This window comes from Anomalospiza imberbis, chromosome Z (genome assembly GCF_031753505.1).
Source record: "Anomalospiza imberbis isolate Cuckoo-Finch-1a 21T00152 chromosome Z, ASM3175350v1, whole genome shotgun sequence".
NCBI lineage: Eukaryota > Metazoa > Chordata > Aves > Passeriformes > Viduidae > Anomalospiza > Anomalospiza imberbis.
The window spans coordinates 65589425-65611324 of record NC_089721.1 but is presented as its reverse complement, the minus strand read 5'-3'; the positions used below and the strand labels follow the sequence as shown (position 1 = coordinate 65611324).

Genomic DNA, 21900 nt, shown 5'->3' with positions numbered 1-21900 from the left:
GTCTGAAAATGTCAAAGGAAGGTTTCTCTGATACAGAGCATGACTCACAACATAGCTGTTAACTTGAATGAAACTGGAGCTGTTGTCTGTTCAACACTACCACTGTGAAATATTATTCCCAGCTACAGCGTTTTGTCCAATTTCTATAAAACATTAATCTAAGCTATTAGTTTAATATTTTTGATACTTACAGTTTTAGATGAAATTATTTTAAAGTACAACAACTAAATTTATAATAAAGTGATTAAAACCACAATACAGATTTGTCTTATCCCACTAAATTTCATTTTGGTTGCTTCAAGATATGCAGAGATTATATAAAATCATGCTTATCCAGCCCAAATATTACTTTTAAAAAAAGTTTGGTTTCTAAAGGAAACCAAAGTTTTTGTACAGTGAAAACTAGCTGAAATAAATATCCTGAGGTGAACTACAATTTAGATTTTTTTCAGACAATTTGACATGTTTGTTCCTGGTAGAAAGTTATTCTTTCTTAGCAAAATAAAAAATGCTAAATAAATGTGTCCTATTTTAAAAGCACATAGAATTTCCAGACTGCAAAGGTTTCTTTCAATTTGCCAGAATTGCCAATTTGGCCAAATTTCTTCTCCAAACCCACAGAAATATTAGGAAATACAGGTTAGATATTGTTAACTGATGTAACTAAAAGCTATTAAGAAGCTTTTCTCCTGCCTGTTATCCCTTGCAAACAAAAGTCTTTCTCAAGATTTATTAACATAATATTCCTTTTCCAGACTGCTTTAGACTATACTTCATTAAATCTGAGACTTACCTTCAGACAGTTTTCTTCATCCTTAGACAATCTCTAAACCTTCCTGCAGTACTCCTATATTACTGGGATGTATCACAGAGTGTTGGTATCACTATGGTAGAACAAAACTTGTAATTCAGATATTTTCTCAAATTCTTTACTTTTTCATGGGGAATCAAAAGTTATCAACAATGCAAATCAGTGAATGTAGTTTCTTGTAACTTGCAGTTTTGAGGGGCTGCCTGAGTAAGTCCACACACCCCAACTTTTACCAGCAGTTATGTATACTATGTCTAGTAGCAAGAAACGCTTAGAGTTGTATATCCACCCCTTAGAGACTAGGACATGAAGGGTGTGCAAGCAGTCTATATACATAACAACTGCAAAAATGTTCCAGCAGAGATGAAAACTGTGGAAACAGGACAAGATTGTTAGCCTACACAAGCAGTTCCTTCAGGAACTTCAGATCTAGACCAACATCCAGCTTTTATAATTTTATGTCATCAGTATTTAGTATCATGTTGTATTTATCTTTTACCTCCTCATATCCACTTGTTCCACTGTTTTTTCATGAAGAACCTTGTATTCTCTCACTCTCAAAATATGGTAATCTGCCTCTGATTTCTCTTCAGCATCCAGCTGTGTCCTACCCAGGGCTATCAGTGTTTTTACACTGTGAGCTAATGAATAGCTCTGCAGGTGACTGGCTTCAAAGCTGATAGGCTATGCCAAAAGGGATATGCTTCTCAGTGAAGCCAAGTAAGCAGTTGGCAAGGTCTGAGCTTCACAGATAGCTTTGCTTCAGTCCTTGAAGCTTCAAATGTGGCTGAAGGTTGATGAAAGGTTCTCGGAGAGACTGGGGTCTTCCCTAAACCTTCTCTTCCCTTCTCTAAGAGAAGACAGCATTCTTATGAGGAAAAGAAGATTATAGAAAAGGGAGGAAAAGACCAGACAAAGGTAAATAAAGAGATACTACATGACAGAAAAAATCAAAAGAAAAATTATAGAATCATAGAATTTTTTAGGTTGGAAAGGATCTTTAAAATCATTGAGGTCAACCATCAAACTAATACTGCCAAATCCACCACTAAGCCTTATTCCTAAGCACCTCATCTACACATACGTTAAAACCCTCCAGGGATGGACATTCCACACTTCCCTCAGCAACCTGTTAGAATGTTTTGCAGACCTTTCCATGAAGAAATTTTTCCATCAAGAAATTTTTCCTACTATGCCACTCCTGTGGTACAGCTTGAATTTATTTCCTCTCACTCTATCTTTTGTTACTTGGAAAAGGAGAGACCAACCTGTCTACACCTCTTTTCAGGTAGATGTAGGGACTGATAAGGGTGGGGGTTTTTTTTGTTTTTGCCAGCTGAAAATCCCCCAGTTCCTTCAGCCACTGCTCTTAGGACTTTGCTCCAAATGTTTTGCCAACTTTGTTGCCCACTCCGAACATTTTCCAGCATCAGAATGACCTTCCTGTGGTGAGGGGCAAAAAACTAAACACAGAATTTGAGGTGTGACCTCACCAGTGCCCAGTACAGGAGGACAATCCTTGCCCTGCTCTTGCTGGCCACACCATTGCTGATCCAGGCCAGGATGCCATTGGCCTTCTTGGCCACCTGGGCACACCCTGGCTAATGGCCAGCCTCTGTCACCAGCAGCCCCAGGTCCTTTCCCACTGGGCAATTTTGCAGCCACTCTGCCCCAGCCTGTGGCACTGCCTGGGGTTGTTGTGATCCAAGGGCAGGACCCAACGCTGGTCCTTGTTGAACCTCACACCATTGGCCTCGGCCCATGATCCAGCCTGTCCAGATCCCTCTGCAGAGCCTTCCTGCCCTCCAGCAGATCAGCACTCCCACCCAGCTTGGTGTCATCTGCAATCTGACTGAGGGTGCACTCGATCCCCTTGTCCTGATCATCAGGGAAGGCATTAAGCAGGACTGGCACCATTACTGAGCCCTGAGGAACAGCACTGGTGACCAGCCACCAGCTGGATGTAATTCCATTCCCTGCTGCTTTCTGGGCCCAGCCAGCCTGACAGTTTTTTTATGCAGTGAACAATGCAACTGTCCAAGTCATAGGCTGCCAGTTTCTCCAGGGTAATGCTTTGGGAGATGGTGTCAAAGGGTTTACTAAAGTCCAGCTGGGCAACATCCACACTCTTTCCCTCATCCACAAAGTGGGTGATCCTATAATAGAAGGAAATCAAGTAGGACCTGCTTTTCACAAACCAGACCCATGATGGCTGGGCCTGATCCCCTGGTTCTCCTATATGTGCCATGTGATGGTGCAGGCTCGTCTGCTCCATGACCTTCCTGGACACTACAGTCAGGCCTGTAGTTTCCCAGATCCTTCTTCCAACCCTCCTTGTAGATGGGCATCATATATCCCAAACTCCAGTCGACTGACACCTCCTCAATTAGCGAGGACTAAATGATGGAAAGTGGCTCAGTGAGCACTTCCACTGGCACCCTTAGGACACTTGGGTGGATCCTATCCAGGCCCAAACATTTGAGCACATCTAAGTGACGTAGTGGGTCTCTGAACATTTCCCTTTGGATTATGTGGGCTTCATTCTGCTTCTCTCTGTCTCACAGATCAGAAGGCTGGGTACCCTGAGAAGAGCTGGTGTGACTATTAAAAATTCAGACAAAGAAGACCCCAGTCTTTTCTTCATGCTTTGTCATTGTGTTTCCCCCTTCATGTGAAAAAGGCTGGGTACTCTCCTTAGCCCACTTTTGTTGTCAATATATGTGGTATTTCATACCACAAATATATTTATTGAAACCTTTTTTTTTGCCTTTTACAGCAGTAGATAGATTAAGAACCAGTTGGGCTTTGGCTCTTCTGAGTTTCTCCCTGCATGACCTCATGACATCCATGTACTCTTCCTGAGTAGCCTGCCTAATCTTTCAAAGATCATAAACTCTCTTGTTTTTTTCTGGAGTTCAGCTCTCCGTTCAGTCAGGCTGGTCTTCTTCCCTGCTGGTCCAAATTTCAGCATGTGGTGACAGCTTGGTCCTGCACTTCTAGGATTTCATTCCTGAAGAATGTCCAGTGCTCCTGGGCTCATTTGCCAACCACAACTGCCTCCCAAGAGACTTTCTCAACCAGGCTTCTAAACAGGCCCAAGTATGTCCTCCACAAGTTTAAGGAACATGTTCTCCTTGCCAACCTTCCTTACTTCTCTGGGAATTAAAAGCTCAGTCATTTTGTCATCACAGTGGCCCAGAGAGCCTCCAACCATCATATCCCATCACCCACCAGTCTTTCTATGTTCATAAACAACAGGTCCAGTAGGGTGCCCTACCTTGCTGACATCCTGACCAGCTGTGTCAGGACATTATCATCCACACACTCCAGGAACCTCCTGGACTGGTTCTTCTCCACTCTGTGGCTTTTCCACCAGGCATCTGCTAGGTTGAAATCCCCCACAAGAACAATGGCCAGTGATTGTAAGAGTTCTCCCAGCTGCTTCTACACTATTTTGCCTGCCTTTTCTTCTTGTTTTGGTGGTCTACAGCAGACATTGACCACGGTATTTATCTTTCAAGTAAAAACTTGAAGAGTGAAATAGAAGAAAATCCACAAAAGAAATAATCCATTAGCAGTGATTTTGTGATTACCAATACTAGCATATGTGAAAGCAATTTATCTGACATATCGGACAAATTCTTTGCTATTATATGCTATTATTAATGTAAATTAATCTTGATTTTTTTAAAATAGTGTTGGGTAAATACAGGGAATTAATTATTTATCTGTCAATTCACCTTTCATCAGAACTGACTACCGTAGAGTTCAGTAAATTATCATGTGAATCATTTTTACAAGGACTCTCTTGCTATTAATAGCACACAGGCACTTATGTACCTGCAAGAAAACTTACTTATTATTCATAGTCCAAAAAAATACTTGTGTTTAAAAAGGGGTACAATGATCTACAAAGCTTAGTCTTTAGCGTGATGAAGTTTTCTAGGCCTTTATCCAGCAGTTCTCAAGGAAAAGGTCGATCTGTTTGCTCACCATTAAATAAGTTGCCAGTCTAATGGCAGTTCTGAAAGGAAAACAATAGAGATATTTTTCAATGGGACTTATGGTACTGGGGTAGAAAACTGTTAAGAACTGTTACGTGCGGTTGAATGTGCTCTTTCTAAATCTCTGAATCTGTGTTTTGAGCTCTATCACTTCTTAACAAATAGCAAATAACAAGGTGACAACTTGCAAATGCCGTCTCATACAAACACTGCCTATTTTTAGTCTGGATGTTGTTCAAGTTTGAAAAAGACAAGGTATTTCAGAAGAACACCATCCTACCTTGTATATTTAGTATTCTGTAATTGATATTTTTCTTAATTATCTCTATTCCATTTATGCTTTTGCTTCAAGCCCCTTTGGCTAGTGAATCAGCAAATAAACAATAGCTTCTATCTGAAGCCAGAGGTTTCTGAATGCCTCACAGATGTATTTTCATCCCAGCTGTCACACTGTGCAGTTCCTAAAATCTTTTGTGACAAATCACAGCTCTGAAGGTAGATTAGCAGACATTTATCATCTTTGTTTGTAACAAAGAAAATGCAAATGTATCTTAGCTTATTGTTTTTTTTACTGAATCCCACTCTCCTAGGGTGCACCCCTTAAATCTCCTTTTGGTTTCACCTTTCTCACAATTGCACAGAACAAACATGAACTGAGAGTGTACATAAATACACATTCTCTCTTGATCTGCCTACTTCTGATGAGGTTTATTACATAAGATGAAGAATAACTGAAAAGATCATTATTTGTCATTCTTTTGATTGACATTTATGCTATTCTTCCACATATAAATAGTACATGCAGCGGCAAAAATTCCTGCTATATTCTTAGTGTTGTTCTCACATATATTCCTACATATTTACAAAAAAAAAAAAAAAATCAAGGCTGAAAGCATGCATCCTTTTATTTCACATGAAAAGTCTGACTCTTATTGAGTGAGAGAACTTATTTCATGATTTTGGGCCAATCTCAATGAAGTTTTACCTCCTGTTGATATTAGACTGTGCCTCATTAGAGAATGTGTTATTCAGGAGACAGGTATCACTCATGACCATCACCCCAGAAGCTTAGGGTTAGGGTTAGGTCACTGGGTTTTTTAATCTTCTAAAAAAATGTTCAGATTCCACACAATTTATCTGTGAAGATATGAAAAATAGTACTTAGTTTTTGTACATACTAACAGGATACATACTTTTTGTGACTCCTAAGGAAGTAGTGCATGGACTTCTCTCTGTTATCTATGGGTAAGATGCTTACATCCACTGCTTTGGTTAGGGTAACCAAAGAGATAACAGAAATGAATAAGAGGTGAGATATAAAAGCTTCAGCTTGTTTGAATAATTTGTGTTTAAGAAAGTTAAATTCCTTCCCATTTTTAGAATGAATGTTTTTCTCAAGTCAAACCCACAGTTTTCATGGGCTTTCCATCTGCACAGGCAGACATATCAAGAGAAGAATATAGTTTCACATATCAAATTATTTTCTGTGATGATGAGCCATATAATTTACAAACACAGTAACAGTAAACAGCCCATCGTACCAGAAAAAGACATAACACTGTATCCTGTGGGAAAATAGCATTTGCATTTCCCTTAAAACAAAAGATGAAGTCTTCCTACTGAAAAATTAGTAGCAGTTCTGCTTCTAATTTTACTTGAAATTCACTCCTGTACATGCCACCATGCATTTCACACAATGCTGGTGGGCAACAATGAGGCAGTTGCTTTCAAATTTACAATACAAAAATGTTGAGAATCAAATTCTTTTCTTTCCCTATAAAAATGGAAGGACTCACCTGGAGGCACTGAATTATTAAGGGTTTGTATGAGTGTAAGCAAAGATGGGATCTAGCCGAAGTTTTCTTTTTTAAAACTGTAACAATTATATTCTTGCATCTGTTGTGTGATTTATTGGTGGATTGTTTAAAATATGAACTTTTGATAGGTTAATTCATAAATAGCAGTATTGGCTGAAGGATCTGAAAAATCTTCACAAGAGAGTGATGGAAGAAGTCGGAGATACTCTGATCTTCTCTTGCCCTAGTCTTGAAGAGGTAGTTTATGTTTCTTCTAGCAGTGTTCAGTATACCAGATACCATATTAGTTCTAGGATAGAAAATGACTGAAGTACCAAGCACAAGTTAAAACTTCTGCAATTCAGGAAGAAATTTCTGTGCTCCTTAGAAGAGTTCTCAAGGTCCACTGGGTTTTTAAGGCAATTTCTCATTGTTGGTTGGTGTGAGAACAGTTGTAGCTGTTCCTATTCTCCCTTCCTGCCGTCACTTGCTCTGCATTTAGGAGCAAGTTTTAGGGAATGGAGACATGGCTGCTGTCACTTTTGAGATTGTCTAGCATTAAGAGCAAAAGAACAGTCTTCTGCAGGAGGATACTTCCTCCCCATCTCCTTCCTTGCTCCTCCAGTTTTGCTGTTGATTAGCCTTTCTAAGATTTTCATAATCAATTTTAGTTCTTGTATTACCTTTATGAAATAGGAGGAGCTTCATAGATACCAGTATCCTAAAATATTGTAGCAGTATCAGTCTGTACTTGCATGAGGCCAGAAGCATGAGTTTAACCTGCTGAGAAGCAAATTCTCCATTCACAGATTTAAGGTGCAAAAAAGTGCACAACTCACTTTACTACACCATTGCTGTGAAACAAAGACCTACAACTGCCCATAGCAGCAGTTTTCCATATGATGGAAGTACATCCTATATTTCTCTTTTAAACTCTAGACAGGTTATTTGCACTGTTTAATCAATACAAACATACTATCTGGACTTTTAGGAATTTCTTAGCCTGTTGATGTACTCACCGGAAGTGCCCGATAAACCAATCAGTTGGAACAGAAGAACTGTGAGTTTTCAAAGCTGATTATTTTTATTCTGCTTATTTGCATATCCTAAATAAACATTTTTATTTTCTGGCTCCAGAATTCCATTTACATATATAAAAGGTCTATTTTCTAGCAAAGTTGCCCTATTGATTTGGACAGGGCTTCTTCTCTAGCTTTGGAGAACTTTTAGGAGGTAGCATATATGTCAACCTATCTGGATCAGTTTTAACGGCTCATCATCCATGATATCACTGGTTCATGCTGACAGGTGGGTGATGCCTTTTTAGCTACTTTTGGTCAGGTTCTCTACATTTTTTGACAGTAAGACAAGGTAGATTTTCTCAACTTGAAGCATCCACTCAATGGATGCCATGAGCAACCTGTTAAATGAGGTCTTCTTGAAAGTGGGCACCTATAACTCCTTATCAGTACTTTTCATCTTTGTCAGAAAAGAGGAAGCTCTTGTTTCTGATTCTACTGGTAAATATTTGACCTTAGAAAAGAAACTCTAATTAGAACCATGAGTACTCTATTTAAAATATTGTGGAAGTGCAATTCAAAGCCATCTCTCCACCCTGGAGGGTTTACATCATAGCTATAATCCTTTTATATTTATTGAACTGGAAAGCACTGAATCCATAAAAGCACTGAGACAGCAGGGTTTCCCCATCACATGAAAATGAGTTGTGGTTCTACCTTTGGCCATGCCCCCTCAATTTTTCCTCAGCCCAGACTTCCAGGGAAGCTCCATGGACTTTGTCCCTTGTTGCCTGTGACAGGGAGTTTCCTAATGAAGGCTTTCAGTATTTCCACCCATGAGAAGAAATGGCATACTCCTTGTTAGCTGTGTATGTAACAGGAATTCCTAGAGGTGTAAACCTTTGCATTCCCAGAAGAGCCTTTAACAGCTAGCAGGTTCAGCTATGCAAATGATTTGTTGTAAAGCTAAATATTGACCAGCAGTATTTCAGAGAAGACAAGGCTTCAGGATGTCTTAATTGGACCCTCCAGTACCTGAAGGGATCCTGCTGGAAAAATTGAAAGAGACTTTTTACAATAACGTCTGGTGATAGAACAAGCGGGAATGGCTTCAAACTGAAAGAGGACAGGTTTAAGTTAGATATTAAGAAGAAATTCTTTCCTGTGAAGATGGTGAGGCACTGGAACTGGTTACTGAGGAATGTCATGCCATCCATGGCAGTGTTCAAGGCCAGATTGGATGGAGCTGTGAGAAGTCTGGTCTAGTGAAGATGTCTCTGTCCATATGAAGGGGTTGTAATCAACTGATCTTTCAGGTCCCTTCCAACCTAAAGCATTCTATGACTCTATGAAGAGGTGTATAAAGGAAAAGAGGAAACAGCAAAGAAGCTGTAAACAAGCATAAGCAAGTGTAACAGCTAACCCAGTACTTTATAACAGTACATGAACATATATTAAAATAAACTGTATGGCTATGGCACTGAATTTTCTTAGTGGTGAAATACCATTTCTGTATTTATGTTTCCCTTATTAATATCTGTTTAAAACTGTTTTGAGGTTTGCTGTTTGCTACCAGTTTGGCAGCTCCCAGATGATATATAAATTTGTATTTTTCTTTGAAATTCACTTAAAAATTCAAACCATGCCACGTATTGCTTTAAAGTATGTAATCTGAAGGTATTTTCTTCATTGGAAAAAATAAAATCCACAAGCACTTGTCCTGATGTAGAACTTTTGACAGCTTGCATACATAGTGAGCAGGTAAAGATAGTAAAAGATGACTTGGAAACTGGTACCAAAAGTGATACATATTTTGAGTTACTTTAATTTTTATAAAACCAAGTTGAATTTTGTTGTTTTGTTTTTTTTTTTTTTTTTTTACAACTGACCTTCAGACAATGTTTGATTTACCATGAGAAAAAAATGAATATTATATGAATGCATATGCTTTTCATAAAAAATTAAGTAAAAAGCCAGCATGGGCTTAGGTATTCATGTACTCCAACTGAATAGAATATGTTTTGAATTGTGTGTAAAAAAAACCTATTGACATTTAGGTACTTCTTGGTTACCTAAATCGTGGGAGGTAAGACTTAGAGAAATACCTATTATGCTTTGGGAAAATGATTAATATTTTTCCATTAGAAGCAATGTATTTTGACACTTGTTACTAGACTGTCATGATTTTGTAATGGTGAAAGTCACGACTTCACACTGGTTTCTGTTCCAGTGACTGACACATTGACAATTACCTTAAAACATTGAATGCAATAAATAGTACGTAGAATTTTCAAGGAAATATTTGACAAAAAATTTCATCCAAACTGATGAAAGTTTTCTCTAGATTTCCCCAATATATGGTGTAATTTGAGAAAAAACACTTGCTAGAGAAGCTGTTTGTATTTGAAGTTTTTGATGACTGCTGTTACTGGCTTGTTCAAACTTTATCTAGCTGTTACTCTCTTGCTTCATCCATGGCCTGTATCTCCTTTTAGGATTGGTGGAGCCATGCCAACAGTCTTCTCCTATTTTTCGGAAGTGCTTGCTCGGGAGAAACGAGGTGAACACCTGAGCTGGCTCTGTATGTTTTGGATGATTGGTGGAATCTACGCTTCTGCAATGGCTTGGGCAATAATTCCTCATTATGGTAAGAAATGCCATAGAAGAAAGAAAATCCTCCTTGTGATTTGGAAGTATTCTAGTATGAAAGTAAAGATCTTGAAGCTTGATAGCTTAAAGAAGAGTCTTCATGTCTGTTTTTGAACTACTGACCTAACTGATAAAAAAAAATTTATTCTTTTTGGAGGATATAGTGGGAATAGGTTGTATGTCAAATAATAAATAATTTATTACAAGATGCAAAACTTCACTAATATCCATATTTAGTCAATTTTTTAAAATTCCTGAAAACCTGTACACATGAAAATGTAATTGGTGTCATTGTTAAATCTGAAGAAAATAAAGTAAGAAAGTAAGAAGAAAAAGAAAGAAAGAAAGAAAGAAAGAAAGAAAGAAAGAAAGAAAGAAAGAAAGAAAGAAAGAAAAAAGAAAGAGAAAACTTTTTTAATGTTTGCAGTGCTGAAATCTAAAATTAGTCTGAAACTAAAGCTGTACTGAATGTTTCTTAGTAGATATTTTTAATGGCGTAAAAACAGATAAATGGAACACAGTGCATTTAAATGCTGTAGGGATGTATGAGGGCTATAGCTGAAGTTATACTCACATAAAATATAAGCTACTTTGTCAAAGAACTCTTTAATTGCTCTGACATAGTTAAACATAATATGGAGGTATAGATTCAATTCTTTGTCTCTTGTGCTTGCATTTTAGTGAAGTGCTCACAGGTCTCCAGGGTTGCTCAGACTGCTCAGAGGTTCTTAAAAATTAACTTCTTAAGCAGTTTTCTCTGACAGGCCCCAAGTGAAGTAAAACATCACTGTGAGCTGGCATCCAAAGCAGCTTCCTTAAGCCAAGAAATTAGGTTTATCAAAGCTATATTGTGAAGGTATGTTTGAAGTGATGGGAACATTTAGCAAGTGATAATGTCCAGAAATAAATTATAATAATGCAGACTAATCAAATATCTAGACTGTTGCATTAAAATTGTTTTATGGTTCAGTCCACTAAACCTGAATTTCTATCTTCAACCTTGCCTTTTGACTTTGAACTGCTGGAAGCAAAGACAGGAATTTCTGCTGACAAGGCACAATATGGATTTTTTTTTCCCAAGTAGTAAATTGCTCTGGATGCCAAGTACTTTTTTTCTTTCCTATGGACTTTTATTTTCTTTATCTTTCAGTGGAAAATGCAAGCATGATGACAGACTGCTTTACATAGGTTGTCTAATTTAATGTAGATTTTATAAATAACTTTATATCCATTACTGAGGTGCTCTTAGAACATCACGTGGTAGTATATTTTAATATAGTACACTTATACCAAACCAGTGTCACTACAGGGAAAACATTTCTTCTTTGTTTAGTTGTGGAAGAATATCAGCAACAAAAAGGAGTGCTGCACTGTGGTTTTTTTTTGTTGTTCTTGTTTTTGTTGTTGCTTTTTCCACCTGCAAAAAATATTTATTAAATAATATAAGACAAGAGAAAGTAAAAAACAATTTCAAAACATAGTATGCTTTAGTGCTAGACTTATAAATCACTCCTTCAGTTTATTAAGATATGTTAAAATTATCAAAAAAGGACCAGAAAAAACAAGCTATCAAAAGAATCCTTTTTCAGAGTAAAAGAAGTAGGTTTGTACATCATTTTGTAAAAATTAAACAGAACGTATTTATGGGTTTTGATGAGGTCTTAAAACTGTCTTTACTTTTAAATTAGACTTTTTTGTTATGTTGGAAGTCTAAAACCTAGTCTTAGTTCCTAGTATTAGTGTGAAATCTCTCCAGTTCAGACAAACTCTTTTATTGTCATAATACTGTGCCAAGCTCTCAGACATCGCCAAGGGCTCCCAGGGCAAACCCTGCTCCAGCATTTGGGGAGTGTGGTCACACATTGGTGTCCCCTCCCAGAAACATTCCAGGTCAAGAAAATGCTGATTCAGATGTTTACACCATTTGTATCACATGCATTTACAGGGAGGCTCTTCCGGTTCTTTTCTCTTTTACTATTTCTAAATAATTTCTACATAGATTCATTTTGCCAGAATTAAGTAGAGATAGAGATTTTCCTCCAAATCCCTTTCTGTATTTCTCATCATTCACATCTTCAGTGACCAGGAAGCAAAACATAATTATAACCTACCCACCCCCTTTTAAACTGCATTTATATTTGTGCATGGGCATTTCTGTGTTCTCTGCTTCTCACTTGAGGACCTGACAATGTTTGGTTTTCTCAGCTGGACTCAGAAGTTACTCAATAGCAGTGAATGAAGCTCCATCTGTAAAAAAAGCAATAAATGTCATTGAGTAGAACACTTCTGAATATTGTTTTCTTCCCTTGTTTACCAATGTATTCCTTTCATTTGTACTCCTTATACAAGCCACTTTTAAAAAGTCCTAGATTCATAAGTATACATTATCTAGCCCAAAGCGGATAGTGAACCTAAGTATGTATGTTTGCCCTTTGAACACTTAGCTATATCTTTCTGGGAGAAAACACAGATTACTCTCTATATGTAACAGTTTATCTCTGTTGTTCCTCAAGCAGCATAGCAGAGTCTGAAACAGGAGCAATGCCCTGGAACACAAAATAAAGTGTTGATAACTGTTGTTTTGACATCAGCATGTTGCTAAATGAGGGATAAGTGAGATGCAGTGCTGCAGTCACCACATATGGAAAGGCTAACATCATCAGGAAGACGAGCATCTCTGTATCAAGGCTTTTTGATTTATATATCTGTTGGCCATTGTTTAAAAACTGAAAGTTTGTGTAGACTTGTTCAAGGTCTCCTAAACTGGAGCTCAGGCTGTGAAGAAGAAACATCTGCAGAGAAATGCTTCTAATTGCAACTAATTTTAAAAGTCCCAGATTAGACTGCTGAAAAGAAATTCCTCTCTACAGTGCTTTTATCAGACTAGATAGGAGAAACAACAATCATCTGTAAATACTTCTGCAAATGCAATTTTAATTTTAGCATCCTGTTTCAAGGTAGAGTAGTTCAAATATGTCAAAGACTTCAACTGTGTATTACAATAGTGTTCAAAAATGTTCATTTTTCAAATAATGAAGAATGTTAAGAGAAATTTTAGTTTAAAATCCAGATACTGATATCTTAAAAATTTTTTTACACACAATTTATTTTTTTATTCTGAGAATAGGAATGAAAAAGAATTATGAAAGTTGTTTTATCAGTTATTAAAAAAGAAAAAAATTCTGTGCCATGATTGTAAAAATCTGTCCCAATTTTTATTGTAACATATCTCCAAACTTAGCATCAAGGGAAGCTAGATAAGGATTTCAGTGTCCTTATTTTATCAGTTTTGATATTATGTCTAATTTTATGTGTTTTGCCTGTAAGAGTCATACAAGCCTTTTCTGGCTTTATGGACTATAGGGAAATCTTTTGAAATTGGTAACATTCCCTAGAGTATTTACCTAGTCATAAAAAATATTGACTTAATTGGTTCTTAAATCTTATTCTTGAACAAGAAGAGGAGTTCTTGACCAAAAAGAAATTAGATTGCAAGGCAGAGAATAGGATAGTGCAGGTATCCAGGCTGTTACAGCATAAGCTGCAAGTGAAGCCTGAAGCTGTTTCCAGACTCTCACACCCCATTTCTGGTATTAACCAGAGAAGAGAAGAGATAGCCATGTCAAATGACATTAGTGAACAAATCTCCACTGTGTGGCCAGAGACAGAGACACTACCTCCATAAATATCCAAAAGATTCCAATTCAATTAGGCTATTAGGCTCCATTAATCCCTAAACCACTTCAAATTTAATAATACAGAATCAAGGAAATAGGAAAAAATACTTCTTTCTAACACATTCAGTACAAATCAGACTAAGTTTAAACATTCTTTCAGAACACTGTAATCACACTGCATGACAGACCTTCACCTAAACATATTCATTTCTCATCACTTTTTTCCCACTAAATTGAGGAACACTTACTTGTGTTCATAAGAGAGGTATTTAGCACTATTCGGGAAACAAATTTGAAGTAAAAAAGTGTGGAATAAGAAGTCTAAGGAAATGGCATTACATTTCAGAAGTGAAGATTTCCTGCCTAGGTGTAATGTGTCTCTCTGGTCGTAAGTGAGAATGTATTAAGATGTTCTCTATTCCAGCAGAGTTTTCTCTTGCATCAGCAAACAACTAGTGTTTTATTCTCTGACTAAAAGTCACAGTTACAAATTATAAACTTGTCACTAGTCACAAATTATATTTCTACTTCAGTCATTACAGTTTTACTAGAGAAAGCCATTTTTTCCTGAGTGCGTTTTTTTTGAGAGGAAGTTCTTTACTGTAACAGAACTTAAAAATACAGACATAGAAGTTTCCAAATAATGCATTCACTCTTGACTTGCAAAGCACTGTATTTAAAATATTAACAATAACTTCTGTTTAAAGAATTTTTAATTATGTCTCCTACTGGAAATTTTTGTATTCATTTCCTGGTCTGTAAAATATATTCACGTCTATTCTCTCTGAAGGTTTTTGCTTTTTACTTTTCTCCAGTCAATATGATTAAATGAGTTTAAAAGGCAGAAACTGGGACTTAATTTAGATAGGATAGAATTTAAGTTTTAAATACAGTTGTTATAGTACTAATATGAACTGGCAAATATATTTACAGAGTCTCCATTCAAGATTTTTGTCAAGGGCACATGAAACTGCAGACTGTCCTTAACATTTTAGAACCACGCTAAATTCACTAGATCTACCAATGGAGACCTGTTGACTGTTCTTAATACTACTTTCCATAATTAGATAAGTATTTTTTTAGGCCCAGGAGTCCATAATGGCTTCTATTTGAGTGCAAATGTGAGGACAATGGACCAATCTGGTTTACTTTTGAGTAAGAACTGGCTTGCAAAGTGGCCTGAAAAAAATTTCTCAGTTTGTAGCAGAAGATTGTTGTGGTAAAGCAATTCAATTGAAGAAGAAATTTGCTCTACTGGAAATGAAAGTGATACTTTTATCACCCTTTATCATGGTAGCTTAAGAATATCTTTTTTTTGTACTTTCCATGTCACGTTTGCTCCATTTTTGTGTCATCCAACTGAAGATAAAAAAGATAAACCTATCTTCAAAACAGCAATGAAATCGCCTTCTGCATGAAAGTGTCATGAACTGTATTGTAGAAAAACAGGCAAGGCAGCGGAGCTGCATGCAGCAACTATGCTGATGAGGAGACAGATTCCGGCTCACTGTGCAACTCACAGCATGCAAAGCATCAGGCAGTGTTAATGGAGGAATTAACCTCTCAGCCTGCTGCAGATTTAACTGAGAAGATGATGGACTAAAATTGTGGCACAGATATGAAAAAAGAAAACCTTTTAACTCCCTTATTCTATCTGGGTTTTTGTTGGGCTAAAGGGTTTCTCGGTGTCACACAGCAGCAGTGGTATTGGGTTAAAAATTCCCACAGTATTGCTACATACTATCTGTGGGTTCGAAGCTTAGGGCACAGCAAGTACTAGTGCTTGATGAGCAATAAAAGCTGAAGGATCTTAGGAGGCATCCATCTTTCAGCACTTCTGGTAAGCAGACCTGGACCCTTTTGAGTGGTAGGAGCTATTAAGTGTGGATTTACAGAGATTGATCTGATATTTCCGTCAAGGGATGGTAGTACAGATAATGAAAAAGATTTTATAATGGTTTGTCAATTAAGCATCCGAATGAAACTGCCATGAAAGAAGAAAAACCTCAGGCACTGAAACTCCTGTTGCAGGGGCCTTTGTGGATTTTGGTTTGAAGCAAGTTGATGCAATGAATGGCCCTCAAAGTTCCCTCACCCCTGTTCTATTAAACAGATACTATTCCTTCACTTTGTGTTGAGGTAGACTAGAAAATAGCAAATTAAAAAAATATTAGAATTTTTTTTTTAAAAACGGAAAAAGAAGGTGAACTGAATATTCCCAGCACGTGTAGGAAAATGCATGTCTATAAAATTATTCTGGCTGGTAGCTCCAGATGGAAGACAGAAAGCTTCTTGACCAAATAATCCTGCACTGGTAGATAAAGAAATTTGTAAGGTGGTCCTTATTTAATTTTTAAAATTCTGGACTCTCAATTTTAAAAAACTCTGACTCCTTAATATTTTCTTTCCTATTGTTTTCCTCAAACATATCTTTAAAAATCTCCCTTTTCATAGTAGTTCAGAACAAATTAATGCCATAGCAACAGCTATTTGGGAAAAAACTGAACCCAGGGCACTATTTTCTATTATATGGTACTTTCTATTTTTGCTGAAGGTATCTGAATTTCATCAGTTATCCAGTACAAAGAGAATGCCAAAGAAGATGGCCTGGGGAAGAGAACCATGATTTTTTTTCTCAGCTGTAAAAAGCCCACGAAAGTGCCAAGAAATCTGCAGAGTTTGCAATCAATATATTGTCCTTTTTTAAGACTTGGAGGAAATATGTCAACCAAAATTTAAAACAAGAATAAATCTTCAAATTTAGCTCATGCAATTTCCTTTCTGATATATCTTCTGTCTTCAGAATCAGCCTTCACAAATGAAATGGAATAGATCAGACATAAAGGCATCTACTACGTCATGCAACATCTGTTGATCTGGTTTACATTCCTCTAAGAGGCAAAGTGATTGATCCCCAATGTGCTATGCTTCCCCCCTGCAAATATTTAGTGCACTTATGTTAATCAGGTATTCTGCAAATGAAGCTTTATCTGTACTTTTCAAAATCTGATTTAATTAAAGTGTGTACAAGGCAGTTTCAATGTTAACATGAGTTATCAACTTCTACTTGTGAATTGTTCCTCATTTGAAATAATCCTATTAAATTATATTACATCGAATGTGTACTTTAAAAAAGTCTTCATCTTTAGGAACAGCAATAATGACAGAGTACAGCAGAGTTTAGAGGAGCTGCTTATGCAAATCTCCCTTAGCAAAACAAACCACTTTATCAGTTTTTTTTATTTTCTGTGCTGTAATGCAGGGTTTGATATGGTCATTTCAATGTTTATTTTTGCAAGCCCTAGAAGTTTAAGTAGCTTTTAGCACATCTACTTAATGAGCACTAAAGATGCTCATTAGTGAGCTTCAAATATAACCTTTTCCTTGGCACTTCAGGCCGAGGGTGAAAGAGAAAATTTGTTTAGTGAGAGGTTCAGTAAAAATCTAGCAAATTGTTTTGTGAGCAATGAAGATATGAGGCACAGTTTTCTAGGGGGTTCTGTCAATCACCTTTTGATCCAGGTGAACTCCCTTCTGCCCTCTCTTCCCGTATGTTGCTTACAACATTGCATCACAGCAGTCCTTTTAATTTGTCCTTGCTTTTTCTAGATCCCTTTCTGCTATAGTCTCTACAGTTCCCCCTTCTTTCCCCCAGGACTCTGCTATAAGAAACATTCAGATACCCACACTTCTCACCATGCTCCCTGGTGCAATACAGCCCTGCTCTGGCCTAGCTGCTCTCAGGTAGAAAGCAACTCGTTTTGGCCTGGGTAAGACCAGTGCCAAAGCCAATGGATTGGGTGGCTATGCTGCATTCCCTATCCCCAGGTAGGCTCCAGCATCCAGGAGGGACCACTGATATCTCCTGCCTTTTCCTTCGTCTTCTGCTGGACTCTCTCTTCTCTGCCTGGGCAGTATATTTCACAAGGCTTTGGAGAATGTCACTATCTTTGGGACTATTACTTCCTTGACATTTGATTGAAGTAGCTTAGTGGCTTTAAAGAATGCTGGTGGAGGAACTGACAGACAGGTGAACAGACTGTTGCCATAAACATCATTGTTCAATGCCATAAACATAATTTCCCACAAAACCTGTAGTAATAGTCAATCATTCTTATGACAATAAAATTGTCAACTTCTCAGCCTCACTCTTAATGAAAATTCAGTTTCCCACAATAAATTGGCCTTGAGTATAATTTAAGGAAAATTACATTCAGGTTAATAAAGTTGCCTTACAAACCTGTTCAGATTGACCAGCAGAAGTACCTGAAGTGTCAGACATTAACCTTGCTTTTCACATCTAGAAACAAGGAAGATGCTAATCTGTTAAGATTTCTTTATTAATATTTTTAAAGTTAAATCACAAAAAACTTGTATTTGATTTTGTGACTGCTCTACAACAGATGAAAAAATCATGAGATAAAGCATATACAAAACCACACTTGTCTCCTCTGGAAACAAAAAAACATTATTTAGTTCAGTCTGTTACAAACATTTGATTCCTTTATGATTCTAGACTCTCAAGGAAGTCATGAAGCTGTATAAAAGAAAGAATGTAAAATAATTCTCTGTTTTCTTAATATATTATGTTTTCATTCTTTCCTTGATAATTGCATTTCAAACACTGGGACTGTCTGCTTACAGGCAAAATCCACCTCCCACTGCCACCATGACAGACCAAGAATTATTAGTACTGATTTGAGCGTGCAAAAAATACTTTGTTGGAAGTTTGACCAGGGTTTGAATTCAAGACTTCTGACCCATGGTTCACAGTATGTATAGAAAGGCCCTACAGTCTGTGCAGTAAGGCCAGAAATGTGACCAGCCTTGTTCAATTGACTGCTGTTAGATTAGATTTTTTTTTTAAGAGAAAACAAGAGGCAAGCAAAATAGCAAAAAAAGGAAATAATACTTTAATCACAGCATTGAAATGCTCATTGAAAATAAGATTTTTCTTGCAACACTGTTCAAACAAATAAATATAATAGTTAAATTTTGAAAGAGTTTCTTGAATTACTGAGATATTCTGTTGTTACACTGCAGCAGCACACAAAAGGTAGAATGTGTGTCACTGATAAAAGACATGTCCTCTTGGTATTCTTCAAATATTGTTCCAGCATTTCAATTAATGTTTTGTCTCTATGTTAAGCTAGATAAGGAGGCCCCATTTTCTTTTCATAAGCTACAGTGTTTCATTGTGCCTTTTACTGTTTGTCCTTTTTGATTAATTGCTTCTCTTTCCTTCTTTTCCACGAACCCATTATTTAAATATCCTTAGTCCAGATGCACATAAATCACTGGGAGTCCTGGAGCAGGACAAGAACACTTACATTTTCAATTAGTTTCCACATCTAACTGCTGCTTTTAGTAGTCTCTGCAACAACTCATTACATTACACCATTTGTAATCTCATGGCTGTGGATAGACGGTGGAGGGCACCACACAAGAATAAATAGATATCATTGTGTCTGTATTTTGTATATGGGTAGGACAACAATATGACGAGATTTTTGTTGCAGACAAGTGTTTCCTTATGGACTTCATTCATAATGGCTACTGCACAGGTCATTTGACAATTTTACATTGTCTTCGTGTGGAAGTGGATTCTGTCTACACTCAATGATTTACTCTTTTTGTATTCTTTGGCAGTGTCCGAACAGATGCCTCAAAATTAATACAAAGCCACTTTTCAATTCTTAAATAAAGTAGTGGAAAACTACTAAGCACACATAGGAGAATGAAGGTAAAATTTTAACACAAATTTAAAGCTACATACAAATGAAGTTCTGTGCTGCCACAAAGTTCATACAACATTTGAAGCACATTTTAGTGGCATTTGGTTGCATGGTCTTGGTGCCAACATTGGCCATGTTATTTTAAAGCCCTGACAGCAGCATCTCTTAATGTTCTGTCTCCCTCGCTTCTGACATTAATTGCATCTCTTTGAACCATCATCTCTGAAAAGCTTGACATAACCTTTTCTTAGCCTGACAAGCCTCTAAATTGTGATGTTGTCAGTGTTGTGGCTGGCAAATTTTACTCTTTGTTTTGCAGATTGTGAAGAGCCTTCATTGAACAGCTGCACAGAGCCAGACCCAAGCCAGGACTTTGTAGAAATGCATGAGTACATAAATCTCTGGGGCCACTGACTCAGTGAGCCAAACAGTCAGATCAATTATGTGCCACAGTTCTTGTAATGAGATTTTCAGCTACATATTAACCCTTGGTGGCCTATCCTTTTTTATTTACTTTTTTATATCTGAGCACTTAAAACATCATCTTTACAGTTTTAAGTCTTGATTGTAAACTTAATGTAGTTATTGAATAGATCTTGTTCATACTGGAAAAATACATTTAAATTTTTATGCTTGCTTTTATCTTGTTTTCAAGCTAAGAAAGTTCAGCTACTGCTGGTTTTTGATAGCAGGGTGTTCATAAAATGCTTCTATGACATATGGACACGAAAAAAATTAAGATAAATAAATCTTTCCTCTATAGTTAGCCTTAGTCAGCTATGTAGTATTCTACAAATCCATTTGAAAAATGTCTGGTGGTCATTAAATTCAGGGAGGATATAAACCACTGACCTATAACCATCCCCGCACTATTTCTTTCCCCCTAAATCAATGGGATTACAAAGGCATTAGGAAGATTCAAAATGTGTATATAAAAGAGCATCAGAGCAGTAACAAAAGTATTTGTTTCCATAGGACTGTGAATGGTGCCATATAATGTAGCTTTATATTAGGTCTTTAACTAAAATGAGAAAATTTTCTAAATCAAATTTACGTGCAGAAATGTGACAAAAGCAGACATTTAAAGTAAAATAAAACTTTTGAGTTTTTGATTACGTATCATAGCTCTTTTCATCTGAGCCCTGGACAAAAGTTGACCTTTGTTTTCCTACACTCATTTCTAGCAGACTTGGGCAGTTTACTCGGAACAATGACTTAAGTTTTAGCTTTCATATTTTTCAGATTTTGTACTGCCTTAGTGTGCAACTCTGAAATGCATATAAGGTGTTAGCAAGTTCTCTTCATAGGGCACTTAGACAAAACAATCCCTTTCCAGCCTAGGAACCAAGGACACCACTGCAGTTTCAGGCCTAAAAAGATTTTATACCTTTTATATCAATGGTGAATTGAGGAGAGCAGTCTGGGAGGATGGGACTTCATAACCTGAACCTGTAACTGGACAATTAACCCCAATATATAAATGGATCAAAACTTATTAAAGTGTGAAAACTCATGACCAGTTGTCCATCTTGGGTCCATCTTGGGCAGAGCCCCAGCCAAGCTCTTGTACTGCCCAAGGTGCATCCTTTGAAGGCCTTTTAATAAATACATACTTTATTCCTTTAACTCTCAGCTGCTCAGGCAGATGGGAACCTTTCTGGAGTTAGTCTCTTCCTTGCAGCAGGGGAAACTGGTGGGTTTTAGTGACCTTTCTCATGTTGGTTCAGCTTCTCTGAGGTCTGGGCTTCGTGGCAGCCCCCTGCCGGCTTCTTTAAGGGACTGAAAAAAAAAAATAAACAAAAGTCAAAACAGTTCAAGGGAAAAAACCAAACCCAAACAAAACAATAAAAATCCCCAGAACAGCACCAAAAAAACCACGAAAAAACTGCTGAGAGGTTTCCCAGTACAGCCTCCAGGCGAAGGGAAGAAAAAATAAAAAAAACAAACCAAAACAAAAACACACCCATCTTGCTTCAAGCTAGCAAAAACTAGTCCAGCAAAAGGAACAAAGTAGCATCCCATCAGACTCCGCCCGCAACACACCGAAAGTGGAGGTTTGAACCAAATCCAGCAGGAGCTCAAGGCTCCCAGCCCCACCCCTGGGGACATCTTAAAGCTACAGCAGCCATTCCTGCCGATAAGGGAGATGATTAGGGGAAAAAGTATAATCATAAAACCACCCCAACACATGATGCCTATATTTCATTCT

The 21900-nt window shown here is 37.2% G+C and overlaps 1 protein-coding gene and 1 long non-coding RNA gene across 3 annotated transcripts in view; one reads left to right on the top strand and one right to left on the bottom strand.

Annotated features, from left to right (window-relative positions):
• SV2C (synaptic vesicle glycoprotein 2C) overlaps window positions 1-21900 on the top strand; it is a 109435-nt gene that overhangs the window by 49814 nt on the left and 37721 nt on the right. Inside the window, exons 1-2 of one of the 2 annotated variants that reach the window (XM_068176870.1) lie at window positions 2572-2774; window positions 10126-10277. In XM_068176870.1, coding sequence (XP_068032971.1) covers window positions 2773-2774; window positions 10126-10277 — 154 coding nt within the window. In that variant the 5' untranslated portion in view covers window positions 2572-2772. Of the gene's footprint in view, window positions 1-2571; window positions 2775-10125; window positions 10278-21900 lie in introns of those variants that run through there. The other variant, XM_068176869.1, reaches the window with a different exon arrangement.
• On the bottom strand, window positions 12180-19349 carry LOC137465044 (uncharacterized). The gene is made up of 3 exons (XR_010994542.1): window positions 19287-19349; window positions 18197-18256; window positions 12180-12526 (listed from the first exon to the last, which is right to left on the bottom strand). It is a non-coding gene; the product is annotated as an uncharacterized lncRNA (long non-coding RNA).